Consider the following 13,679-nt stretch of genomic DNA (forward strand, 5'->3'; position numbering starts at 1 on the left):
AGTTTTGTCTTTTCTTGTGAAGCTTGCTTAATGCATTGAACACTTGAGCGTTTATTGTTATTTCGACAATATAATTGGCCTTTAGTCTCTCTATATATCTCATTACAAATGTTACAAGAGAAAATACTCCTATTAGACTTTCATCGAAAGTTCATCAAATTTAGTTTTCAACATCTCAAATCTCTTAATAATACATTTGTTCTCATTTGACATTATTCTTGTGAGCAACAACTTTGTTGTTTTTCTTCTTTTTTTTTTTTTTTTTTTTGATAAGGAAAGAAAACTTAGGAAGACCCTTCAATCAGGGGACCAACCTAAATGTTGTTTTTCTTCTTTGTATCACGAAAGTATATCTTGTACAACATGTACTCAAGCGTAGGGTCGGAATATTGCTTTTGGAAAAGTGCAATCACGTCTAATATAACATATCTGAGACCTTTATTCATTATAAAGTTCTAACATAATCAAAATAATAGCGGATGAAAATATAAAACACATAAAAGGATTTTGACGCCCTAATATTTCCTACTAACGCCCTAAATACAGTATTTTTATACTGTATATTTATACCTCCATTTTTTTCTATCTTCTTTCCTTCCCCTCCCCCTTTCCTTTCACCACCATTGGAGCCGCCACCACCAACACCACACCAACACTGTCGTCGTACCACCGCGCATCACTACCGGTGGACCACTAACGAGAGACTTTTTTTTTTAAAAAAAAATGTATACAGGGGCGTCCACCATGGACGCCTTTAGGGTTTGAATTTTTTTTTTAAAAAAATATGGAGAGGCGTCCACCATGGACGCCTCATCATTGGTGGAGGCGTCCATGGCAGGCGCCCCACCTTGTGGTAGAGCCCTTGCCATGGACGCCTCCTTTTTTTTTAAAAAAAAAGTCACTGTAAATGGAGAAAACAGAGGATAAAAGAAGGGTGTGGGTGAGTGGTGGGGTACAGCGGTGGTGGCGTAGCAGAGCAACGGTGATGGAGCGACTGTGATGGTGCGACGGTGGTGGTGTGTCGGCATCAGTGGTGCCCAGTGGGTATGTGGAAGAAGATGGGAGGAAAAAGGAATAAGAAGGGGAGAAAATATGAAAATTAAAAATACCGTATAATATCGTATATAGGGCGTTAGTAAGAAATTCTAGGGCGTCGTTCAGCAAACTAGGAAAAGAAAGGCAAAACATGTTGATTGGTACTATTAACTAGTAACTACTACTAATATGGTCACTGTGCAGAGGAACATCAAATCTACCCTCGTCGGCTCTTCCCCACTCCCCCATAAGGCCATAACTCAATATCATATCAGATCGAGTGATCGACTTTCTTTTTGCCTTCCATAATAAAGCAACTCTCACATCTGAATCCCTTCCATTTCTTTTTACAGAAAATAAGCTTTCAAGTTTCATATGTACAACTTCATCTTACCCTAATTGCACAACAAGAACTAATTCATAATTCAACCTAACAACAATTTAAATTCCCACTGCAACTGAGAAAGAAATTCCCAGAAAATAAAAGTACAATAACATGAAGGATGAAGATTCTCTCCCACTAACAACTTCAAACACAACCTCATCAACAGCAACATCCGTTGCTTCATCAAATAAGAAAGACACATCCGATGTGAGTCTTTTTGGTAAAGGGCGGTACAAATTCTGGGCATTGGCAGCCATTTTATTGCTAGCTTTCTGGTCCATGTTCACCGGAACCGTCACTCTCCGGTGGTCCGCCGGTAACCTTAACCGTCTTTCCGACGACCTAGACACTCCTTTGAGGGACGATCTCGACGTTCTGGTGAGTACCCTTTTCTCTCTCATTGATTTCTGAATCTGGGTTGGTGTTAATTTTAGTGGGTTTTGATTATTGTAGGAGATGGAGGAGAGAGAAAAAGTGGTGAAGTATATGTGGGATGTTTACACTAATAGTCACCGGATGAGATTGCCTAGGTTTTGGCAGCAGGCTTTTGAGGCTGCTTATGAAGATATGACTAGTGATGTACCTGGGGTTCGTGAGGCTGCTATTAATGAGATTGCTAAGATGTCGATTCGGTCTATTGATCTTGATCCACCTCCTATTCAATTGACGGTCAGTATTTGTATCTTGATACTGTTATTGTGTGTTTTTGTTAGAGAGTGACTGAACGCAGTGATGAAGACGGGATTCGATCCCAGGTCTTGGGTATTACTCCTATAAGACCTTATCAACTAAGTGGATGGCATCCACTCTCTGTTTTCCTTGTGTTGTTATGCTTAGTATTATTATTAAATGGGTGACTGGAATATGGGTTGATTATTAAACCATTTACTCATTTAGCCATTTAGGTAAGATGGTTTTGCAATAAGAGAGGTAAGACCTATCTATTCTAGAGTTTCGGAGTTATATATGTTCACCTATATTTGGTGGTGGAGTTTATGACAGTGTAGGCCTGTAGGGTAGTTAATTCATTGAAATTTTGTATCAGGGAACTTCAATTTGAACGCTACATAGCTGATTTGTTGATGGTTATGTGGAACTGGAAGTCGAAGAACTTAGCCTGAGATGTTTGCCACAAGGCAAATTTGACGAGTTTTTTGAGTAGTTAGGATGGAATCTCATGTGGGTTTAACCACTTAAGTCAATTTCAGATTCAAATTAGGAAGTTGAAGAATTTAGCATGAGATGTTTGCCACAAGACAACGTTGACGAGTTTATTGAGTAGTTAGGATGGATCTGATGTGGGTTTAAGTCAATTTTGAGGCTCAAATTATTGGGTAAGTGCTGTGACTCACCCTTAACCACTTGTGCTGGTGACTTACAAGAGAAGAAACAGGCAAAAAGAAATGACGCTGAACTGAGAATATTCCCAGCAGTACTGGGCTGGAGAATGAGCAGAGGAGTGCTGGAAATATCTAACCACCTTCTAGAAAGGGCAGGCTGGTCTTTGACGAAATATTACTGTTGTAGGTAGTGGGTGTGTGTTGTAATAAAAAGGGGAACTGTACCAGGGGGAATTCATTTAGAAAAGTATTGAGAGATAGGAAACCTTCGGAGAGCATTCATCCTCTCAAATGATGAACATTGTATGAAGTTGATGACCATCGATTGGACGCAATACTATCTACCCTCTTTAGCCTTATTTTACTGTTATTTACTAAGCCTGATCTGAGTTCATAGCAGTAAGCACTTTGTTTGTAGGTCAAGAGGTTCTTTTTTCCCCCCTGGTTGGATCATGAGTGATCGTTTGATTGATGTTTATTGAAGAAGAGAAGGTGGAATCCATGATTCCTGCTAGTCAGTTGCTATTTGAGATAAGCAGCATACACGCTTCTCCTTCATTGACATACTTGCCGTTGTTTTCCTCTTTCACCTTTCGCTCTTCCTGTTGTATTCATGGAAAGCATATAAGCATAGGCTCACATTATACTCACTCCATTCCATATTAATCAATGCAATTTGACTGGCACAAAGTTGTAAGAGCGTTATTTGACTTCATTATTTTATTGTTGGTCGTGAGGTACTTTTTTTTCTTTTTATTTGGTTGAATGTAGGGCCTCAACATTTGGAGTAAGAGTTTGGTGTGATGTTTCTTTATTGTTGTTGGGGGCTTGGGGCTCTCATGAAGACAGAGAAATAATATAAATTTGATGGTCACCATACTATTTCCGGAATTGTATTTATTGGTGTGGAACACACGGAAATGTGAAGTGTATCGTTTAATATGGGATGGAGGGAGTATCTATTAGCATATTCATGTTGCTCTTGATGTTTCTTCCTTTTCTTTTCACGGAAGAGGGGGGGGGGGGTTGGGATTGGGATGGAAGTAGCGGTGACTTAATATTGAAAGTTAATCTATTCTCTATTTAAAGGCTGTTTAATGTTATATGACAACCGATGTACCTTTTATATAGTTAGACTGCTTATGGAGTATGGGGATGATAATGTATAAAGTAACTGTATTGTGGCCTGTAGGTCATTCTAGTAAATCTCATATTTATCATTCATTAGTTGACGCTTAGCATTTCAGTTAATATTTTTAAGTTTAGCTATATAATCCACTGTGGCTCATGTGACCGACCGCTTCTTTATGGGATCAAGGCTGTGCCATCACTGTATATTATCCTCTTTGGTGAATTGGATACAAATGTCTACTGACCAATTTTGGATATCTTAGACTCTTGGAGGGGGTCCAATCTTGTCCTTAATCTAATTAAGGACATGTGCCGTGAAGAATAATATGCAAATTTGGATTACTAGTTGGATAATTTATGTGATTGCTATGCCTGGTGTGAGCATTTGGTTTGGTCTGGGGGGTGTAAGTTCTAGTAAATCTTGAAGCTTGATTTAGTTGCAGAATTCTTTAGTGATGTCAAAATCTTGAGTCTTGACAAATTTGGTCATAAAGAGGGTTGATTTTGATAAATTCTAAATTTATCCTTTTTAGAGAACCCATTATATAGCCATGTTAACAGAGATTTACTTTCGATGTGGTTGTATATGTAGGATGCCAGGATTTGAGAGTGCTATGGGCCCATGTCAACCTTTTTCTTGGGTTTATTAGGAGGAGTTTATATGGTGTTGGCCTCCATGTTCACTTGTTTTAGTCAATAATCTCTAAAGGAGCCTCCGTGTGTGTGTGAGGGGGGGGGGGGATTTAAACTCCTATTTTCCATTAGTACCTCATTTATACGTTATCAACCCTAGGAAAATTTAATTGGTCAAACTAAGTGATAAAGTTTAAAATGAATTTTTTAGGTAACAAGCTTGGCAGGTTTAGGCTCTAAAAAGTAATTATGTTGCTTTACCTTAGAAAAACTTTGCACAAAGTAATAAAGAAAATAATAATGAGTGTCAGCACACCATCAAGGCTTTGGGAATGGGTTATTGGTCACCAAAGAAAATAATAATGAGTGTCAGCACACCATCAAGGCTTTGGGAATGGGTTATTGGTCACCAGTATGTAAGGTGAAAACATTGAGGCTCGAACTGAGATGGTTCACATAAACCATATAGGATAAGAAAGCCTCACAGTCACATCATGATTCTTCTACTTGCTTTCTATGTTCTTTCTTTTTTGGGTCAATTGGAAGATTCGGGTTTTTAACTTGCAAATTTGCTGGGTAAGGGGCTTCAGTTTTGTGCAATATCTTGCAAAATAGTGGGAATTGATTTGATGTGGTTTCTGAGCACTAAGCTATTGGGCAAGACTTGTTTTGTAGCTTTAAAAGCCAATTTGGTGGTTTTTATTAATGTTGGTTTCTGGAGAAACAGGTTTATGGTCCTAATATTAGATGAGTATTGACAATAGGATTGGTGAGAATTATTGATGTGCTGATTGCTCCTCAATGATAATGACTTCACAAATCATTAAGAAAGCTGATCTAAACTACAAACATACCAAATGATGCTGACTCATGCTATTTAGCTAGTAAATTACTCATTTTATACTAACAACATATAGCTTATTGGGTATATTATAAAGCTTATATATTACTGAAGAATATAAGACAACACTATTCTATTATTATCGAACCCATTTCCTTCATTAACAATTATTTCAAGTTTAATTACCTAATATAAAGCCCTAAAATTATCTACAAAAATAACGAGATTTTCCAAATAAATAAATTTCAAGACTAGGAAAATAATATGAAGGAGAAATTAATTTTCGATAAATTTCTTTTTATTCTTGCCATCCTCATGGTGGTATGCATTTGCACGCTTCATTATCTCGGCCTTTAGCTCCCATCATATAGGACATGCTTCAGCTCAAAATAAGACCTGCATGAGGAACTTTTTAGTGGATCTTGGACTTTTTCTGGTGTCAAAGATTGCAAGCATCATCAATGGCTGGAATTTATTTATCCTTGCTTGTACAAATACGGTTCCATAGGTATAATTCTAGGTGGTAATGATTTAATTCGTTGGTTATTATTCAAAATCGCATCATATTGTTGACCTTATTCCAACTGGAAGTTAGTTTGCTTTGGCGAGCTTCAATTATCTCCTTGATTCCTCAAGGTCTCTTCAGTTGAAGATATGACCCCGGCAAATTGTCATATGTACAACATGACCTGAATGTGCATTTTACAAAATTAAGGTGCTGAATATGCTTTCTGGGGTTTTAGTTAAGGACTATGGGCTAGGTAGATGTTTCGATCTGGCTTTACAGTTATATACAATTGGCGTTGGTTGATACTATTGAGACGTGTCTTTTTATACTTAGATTGCTTCGCTTAGACTTGTAATCATTTATTTTTCTTATGTACTTTTTTGTTTGCATCCCGTCAACACTTGCTCTCTTGTCGGCCAGCAAGAATGTCCTTTCGAAGATACAACATTTCTCATTCTTCTACAAGCCAAAAAGATCCTTTCCTCACCAGGCTTGCGCCTTTGCCACCAGATTGTGTCAAAACACTCGGACTGTGACACAAGGGAAGGATAGCACAATGGTCATTGTGGCTCTTATTGCGGTGGTGGCACTTATGAAAGGGAGGGGGAGGGTTGCCAGGACTGTATATGGAATTGGGAGAGTAAACAGGAAGCTAGAGGGGCTACTGGATGGGAAAGTGGCGGCAAGGGGAGGAGAGCGTAAGAGATAGGACTTAGGAGGATATGATGGATTTGGTGGTTAGGGAATATTCACGATAGTGGGTGTTACTAGTAGTAGAGCATCCCCTCTCCTTGTAACTCTATGAGAAGGGAATGATTGCATTCCACCTTCCTTTTCCGAGTTAACAAACCATACCTGGAGTTATGTCGGTATGTGTTTCTGTCTCAAGGTTTCAGTTTTCCCAACTTAACCAATTAAACAAGAATTATGGATTTGGGATTATTCACACCCATATCAAGCTGATAGCAGAGGCTTAACTAAGTTGGGGTTTAACATTGTGCAACATGTAGCTTCTAGTTATATAATCATTATGTGGTAACTTTGAACAGAGTTGCAGAGAGATGGTGATGAAGGTTTCTTATGCCCGGTGTGGAGAGGAAAACATATAGTGAGGCATGAGTCTGGTTTTCCCTCACACAGATTATACTAGGATTAAGAGTTGTGAAAATCACGGACATTGACAAGAGTATCTTGCTTTTTCGACAGAGGATATGAAACAAGTCTGTGTTTGGGATCAAAGTTGATATTATTTTCTTTTTTAAGTTACAAAGGAGTCAGGAGGATTATTACTTGGATCTGCTACGAACTTTGGAGGGTGACTGCTTGGCGAATAGAATAAGAATGTGTTTGGATAGGGAAATAGTGTGAAAAGGAAAGAGAGGGATTCTCTTTTTCTTGTTTGGACCTAACATGGTACTAGAAGGGGAGAGTGTGTGAATAGAAGGATTCATTTTCTTTCCCTTCTAATAAACGAGATCCTTCCAATATTGGAAATGCTCTTTAAGTTTTATTTCTATCTGTGTTAATTCTACCATGTCATATTGTAGTTTTTCTAGTACACAATAAAACTTTATATGCCAAAAATGATTTTGAAGGAAAATGCAAACTCACTCTTGCCTCCCTCGTTCTTTCCTTCACTTTTCCTCTCGTCTCTTTCCTCGGTGATTGCTTTCTAAACAACGTGTAGGTTTGCGGAGTCGTTTTTGACATTTACTTTGAGACATTAAGGCCAAGTTTCATCTAGGGGGAAGGTAAACTATAATATGTAGTAGTTATGGGGTGCTAAAGTATGACTCTGCAATGGGATAATAGGTTTCCTAACCTAGAGAATGATTTGCTCTCGACTTCTCTGTTAAGTCCTAGCAACCATCTCACGACATCCACCCTTCCAGTAATTCCCCATCAGCCCTAGTCCCCTTATTTTTATTGCTATCATTCCATGCTTGGCCTAAAGAGAAAGTTGATGTTGGATTTTTTTGGGGAAGACTTTTGATGCATTCATGGTGAAATATGATAATTTGTCTGAAGGCTAGCATCTCTTGTTCTCATGATGCATATTGCATATTGTTGATGCTTAAAGCTTTTCTTAATCTGTTTGTTTGCTTTATGTTGTTCTATTCAGGCCAAAAGAATGGTGGTCAATTAATTTCATTTCCTGCCTCTGCCACTAGTAAAAGATTGTTGGTCAAATATAGATTTCTTTCATTTTGTTTTCCTTTTCTTGAGGCCAGGGGATTTCGGGGGGCTAAGTATTTGCAAGTTGAGTGACAAGGTAGTCTGGCATATCTATTAGCTATTGAAATGGCATGGAGGGCCACATTTCTGTAATCTCACAACATATCAGTTTTAGTGGAAATTGATCCCCACCTCTCCCTCCCTGCCTCGATGATTCGTGGACGGATTCTGAGTCACTTTTGTTGTTTGTTGGTTTTGCTGTGCTAACAGGGCGCTCGAGAACTGAGTCTTAAGCATGCTGAAATTAGAAAGACAGCAACTGCATCTGGGAATAGTTGACATTGGACACATCTATGCGTCTGAAGCTACTTTACACTTGCTTGGCCAACGAAAGGTTTGCTTGTAAGCTGCCAATTTCTGCCAGGGCTCACACGAAATTATTAGTCAGCTGATCTTGTTTACGACAGGCACAATATGTACTTAGTTGGAATTTCACTTATTAAAAGTTTTAGTGTCACTTGCTATATAAATTTCAAATGAAAGAAACCTCTGTTCCCTTTACAATGAAATTTATTGTATTGGTGCTAGAGTATAAGAACATTTGTAAAATAATGAAGTGAATATCATATCGTAAGATAAGAAAGTGTTTATTTCATACTTATCTATTTAAATGCTCAAGAGTTATATTCCTTCTCTACGAAGTTTGTTAGAAAAGAGAGAAATGATTCCGTTTACTGTTATGCCTTGTTACATTTTTTTTTGACATCGAGAAAATTTGCATTAATTAAAAATTGGAGTACAACCTAATGCTAATATAACCAAACAAAAATAACTATCACTAACAAGAACTACATTAACTCGTACATGCTTGGTAAAGAAAACGCTGACTACTAGAAGGAATTTGTTGAGATACAAAACCCTGACGGTCTTCATAGAGAGATTGTCGAACAACAACTTGTAGATTCCTACGTCTACTAGATGCGAAATCCCAAGGTCCTTGATGATCCTCCTGGGATTCTCCTGATTCAACTAACAAGGAAGTCACGTTAGTGGCTTTTGACCCTGCTGCGAGGGTATCCACAGTTCAATCACACTAGACTGAAACTCGGAAGACGTGTAGGTACTATTACATACATGAGTACATGACTACTTTAGAAAATATGCAGCCCAAAATCCAAATCATCATCATCAGATGCCTACTATCATACTAAAACCTATGTTATACATGTTAGATCTCTTACAATAATTAATTTCTATTATATAAGATAACTTTTAAAGAGTTTGATGTCCATTTGAAATATCTTAAATGTACTTTTTATATAAAATATTTTACTATTTCATGTTAATACTGTGACTATCATATTGTGTGGATTTGAAGTTAGTCATTTATAAGACAAATATAGATTTAAAGCAATCCTCCATTCCTGTTATTTTTATGAAAAAATTCAGATATTACAAGCTTTGTAATATAAACACACATGATATTCTATAGTGACAAAATAATCATTCGTAAAGTAAGTTTGATGAGATTTGACTTTCAGCCTCCCATCTAGAAGTTGGTGACTAACCAACTATCGTAACATTAATGTCCAATTAATTACTAATTGGTTAATGAAGTAAGACCCTATGTCCCTATTCTTTTAAACTTGTTTTCAATTTAGTTCCATTTAATTACTCTCTAATCTTTACATTTTAGTTTAGTTCGGTTTTTCTCATTCCAAAAGCACGAGATCTAGCTAGTTAGGTTTAATATACAAGGATGGCGTTAGCATATACCAGTTCCCAGTTTCCACTAGACACATCTAAAGTCTAAACATCTCATAATTTGGGTTTTCTGAAATCTCAACTTCTGAAAAGTTGAAATGAAGTGTCCATACTGCTCAGCACCGGCGTACAACGGGAAGTGCACAAACACCCCATCAGGTCGATACATAACCGAATGCATCTCCTGTGGTCGTGTAATCGAAGAACGTCAAACACAATCTCACCATCTTTTTCATCTTCGTAGCCAAGATTCTCCTCTTCTTCTTTCTACTTCCGACCTCTCTCTCTCTCCTCCTCAACCACCTTCACCTGACCCAGATGACCCATTTAATCATACTGGCTTCATCACTGCTTTCTCCACATCTTCTCTTCATCATTCTCCTCTTTTTTCTCTCTCTTCTCTTTCCTTCTCTGGCTACCTTGCTGAACTTGAACGTGCTCTTGAGGGTACTTCTGTCAATTCATCATCTTCTTCTTCTGGGGTTGTTGTTGATAATTTGAGGGCTTATCTTCAAATTCTTGATGTTGCTTCTATTTTGGCTTTGGATTATGATATATCTGATCATGCTTTTCAGTTGTTTAGAGATTGTTCTTCTGCTACTTGTTTGCGTAATCGTAGTGTTGAGGCTCTTGCTACTGCTTGTCTTGTTCAAGCTATTCGTGAAGCTCAGGAGCCTCGTACTCTCCAGGTTCTTTTTTTATTTATTATTTCGATTGGATATGGATAGCGACTAAGCGTAGTGATGTAGACGGCCGCAAGGCTTTACTAACTAAGCTAGATGACATTCACTTTTAATTACGATAAATTTTGGGCTTTATGATGGAATTGGAACTCATAAACAATTATTTGGATCTTTCTAGTTTCCTTTGTTAATGTCATGAATTGAACTGTCTGAATTTTCTACTTCTTTAGAATTTGGAATTTCGGTTTTTAAGGGTGTTAGGTTGTAAATTTTCCTATTATGCTGTTTATGATGGAGATGGAATTCATAAAGAATGTTGGGGATTTAATGCTTCAATTTAATAGGTGTTCTTTCTGATTAAATTACTATGATTTCGAAGACCTGTTAACAATGCATTATTTTGATTTCTTCAATCTTAATTTCATTTCTTTCAAGAATCAAGGGTTTGTTTAGGTATGAAAGTGCAATAAGGGTGAACATAATGCATATAATTTCTTGATTGGTATTGTTCATAACCATTATGAACTAGGGCACTAGGTATCACTCGTATTATGTCCTTCTAGCTTGAGTGTCAGTGTGTTTTACATCTCCGTGGTTATTAGTTGTCAGAACAAAATATATGAAAGGAACGAGTCGAGCTCCATTTTATGGATATCTCCCCCAATCTTACAGGCTCGAATAATTAGATACGACGCTCGTTTGTGATCTGTATTGTTATTTGAGTGAAAAAGATTTAAGGAAGTTGCCTAGGCTATGCTAAAGAAGACTTGATTAAAGGGCATTTGTAACTGAGGGCATCTTATCCTGTACAACAGGAGATTTCTATTGCAGCGAACCTTCCTCAAAAAGAGATTGGAAAGTACATCAAGATCTTGGGAGAAGCTCTACAACTCAGTCAACCAATCAACAGCAACTCCATAGCTGTACATATGCCTAGATTCTGTAACCTTCTTCAGCTTAATAAATCCGCCCAGGTAAATAAAGCATTTGCTGATGTTTGCTCGGCTGATATATAATGTATACTTTTGGAATATAGGATTGTTTTGTCAACCAACTGATATGCAAATCTGAGTTTACATTGTAATATTTGCTCATATGCAAATGATGTCCTGGTTACGTGTCTGAAGCATGTCAACATTGGTCTTGCTAGTTTTGAACTTCGGTAATGCATTTCATGGCATATGCTACATTTTTTGCATTGTACTTATCTTATCTGATATTGTTAGGTGAGAGCACTGTTATAAATTGAGTATTTTGGACATTTATATGACTCGTTGTTGTATAGGAACTTGCTACTCACATTGGAGAAGTTGTGATGAACAAATGTTTCTGCACGCGTAGGAACCCTATAAGTATATCAGCTGCTGCTATTTATCTGGCCTGTCAATTAGAGGATAGACGCAAGACGCAGGCAGAGATATGTAAGGTAACAGGTCTCACTGAAGTCACACTTAGAAAAGTCTACAAGGAGCTGCTTGAGAATTGGGATGATCTTCTCCCATCTAACTATACTCCAGTTGTCCCTCCTGAAAAAGCATTTCCAACTACTACAATCGCTTCTGGCCGCTCTGCAACCCCTAGAGCCGAACTGCCAGAAATTGCTACATTGGATCGAGAAAAGCAGCCTGAGATCAAACAGCCCAAAACGAATCAGGTCTCTGAGACAACCTATCATGACAGGGCAAAGGTGGAGAATGACAGTAATGCCACTATTACAAATAAGGCACCCACTTCTTGGAAACCCGGGGTTCAGCTTGGTACTAATGTTGTGAAGAACAGTGGTGAGATCAATCAAGGAATTGGGTTGAAGTTTACTTCAAGTATGCCAGAAGCAGAGCAAAAAAGCATTGGCTCTCTGAGACCTAATCCATTTGCTGCTGCTCAGGTTCTTAGTGCAACTTCCACAGCACGATCTTCACATACATCAAGCTCTTCTCCGCATGTTCAAAATCCGCAACCAGGGCATTACCAGACAGCAGTAGGTTCCCGTTCTTCGGAGTTTAAAGATTCTGGCAGACATAATTTAGGCAAAGGGTCTGATGGAGCTGCAGGAAGATAATTCGATGCAGTGTAGACATGTAGTTCTTGGATTTTAACTTCAATATTGCTAATCAGGAAGGTTCTTCATTGTGTATAACATATCATCAAAGGAATAGAGGTTTTTTCATCTTTTTCATGTTGGAATACCTGCAAATTTTCCTTTCCAAAAAGGATGGATATGCTCTATTGCAATGTACTTTGGATCTTTTTTCTAATTTTTTTTGTCGGGTGTACTCCGTAGATCTTAAAAAAGATAAAGGAGATGAAATGTCTCCAAAAAAAATTCACTTAGCTTGGTTCATAATTTATAATCTCCCCGTCCTATAATATAGTGGTTGTTTCTTTTTTTAGACGGTTTTCAAGATAAACATTTTACTTTCGATATTTTTAATTTCTTATTTAATAAAAAATATATAAATAAGTTGATATTATAAAACTACACATGGAGGTGAATAAGATTATACATGAATATGTTTTTATTATAGGGAAAATTTCATAAAACTATTTTTTATAATCAAAAAATTACCTTTTAAAATTTTTCTTTCAAAAAACTACTTTATATAACAAATTTGTTTCAATATACTACCATTTTATCATAAATGGGGTTTAACCACTAATAATGATTCACCGTAATTTGTTTTTCTTTCTTTCCCTCTCGTTTCTCTCTTCTTTTCTCGCTAACCCATTGACAGCAATACCTACGACGACTGTTATTTATTGATTAGTATTAAATATTAACGTAAAATGGTAGTATCTTGAAAAGAATTTTTTATATATACAAATGAGAATATTTGGTCAAAGATTTTAAAGTTTGACCTGAAGAGAGAGAAACAAACATTGTATTATGAAAGATGAAGTAATTCTTATGAGCTACATACAAACACTCACATTTTGACACTTTTTTAAAATCTCTATTTTCTTTTATTGGTCATGTATTTCCCATTGGGCATTTCATTGTTATTCCTATCTTGAATCTTTTCATATATAATGTGATTTTATAACTTGAATTCCTCATTGATTTCAAACTGTAATAGATATATTCACACTATTCAATATTCATATTTTACTTAAAATCTTTATTTTTAATTAATTTTATCTATACAAATATATTAAAAGGTGTTCCCATCACAAGAACGCGGCATAA

The 13,679-nt window shown here is 36.9% G+C and overlaps 2 protein-coding genes across 2 annotated transcripts; both read left to right on the forward strand.

Annotated features, from left to right (window-relative positions):
- The first annotated feature begins 1,235 nt into the window (after nt 1–1,235).
- LOC104895866 (hypothetical protein) lies at nt 1,236–8,703 on the forward strand. Its single transcript, XM_010682504.4, has 3 exons — nt 1,236–1,798; nt 1,874–2,089; nt 8,319–8,703. Exons 1-3 carry the CDS (start codon nt 1,532–1,534, stop codon nt 8,385–8,387), a joined length of 552 nt encoding a protein of 183 aa, XP_010680806.1. The 5' UTR covers nt 1,236–1,531; the 3' UTR covers nt 8,388–8,703.
- A 1,136-nt stretch (nt 8,704–9,839) lies between these two features.
- Nucleotides 9,840–12,768, forward strand: LOC104895867 (hypothetical protein). Its single transcript, XM_010682505.3, has 3 exons — nt 9,840–10,501; nt 11,311–11,469; nt 11,781–12,768. Exons 1-3 carry the CDS (start codon nt 9,911–9,913, stop codon nt 12,552–12,554), a joined length of 1,524 nt encoding a protein of 507 aa, XP_010680807.2. The 5' UTR covers nt 9,840–9,910; the 3' UTR covers nt 12,555–12,768.
- The last annotated feature ends 911 nt before the right edge of the window (nt 12,769–13,679 follow it).

Source organism: Beta vulgaris, chromosome 6 (genome assembly GCF_026745355.1).
Source record: "Beta vulgaris subsp. vulgaris cultivar EL10 chromosome 6, EL10.2, whole genome shotgun sequence".
NCBI lineage: Eukaryota > Viridiplantae > Streptophyta > Magnoliopsida > Caryophyllales > Amaranthaceae > Beta > Beta vulgaris.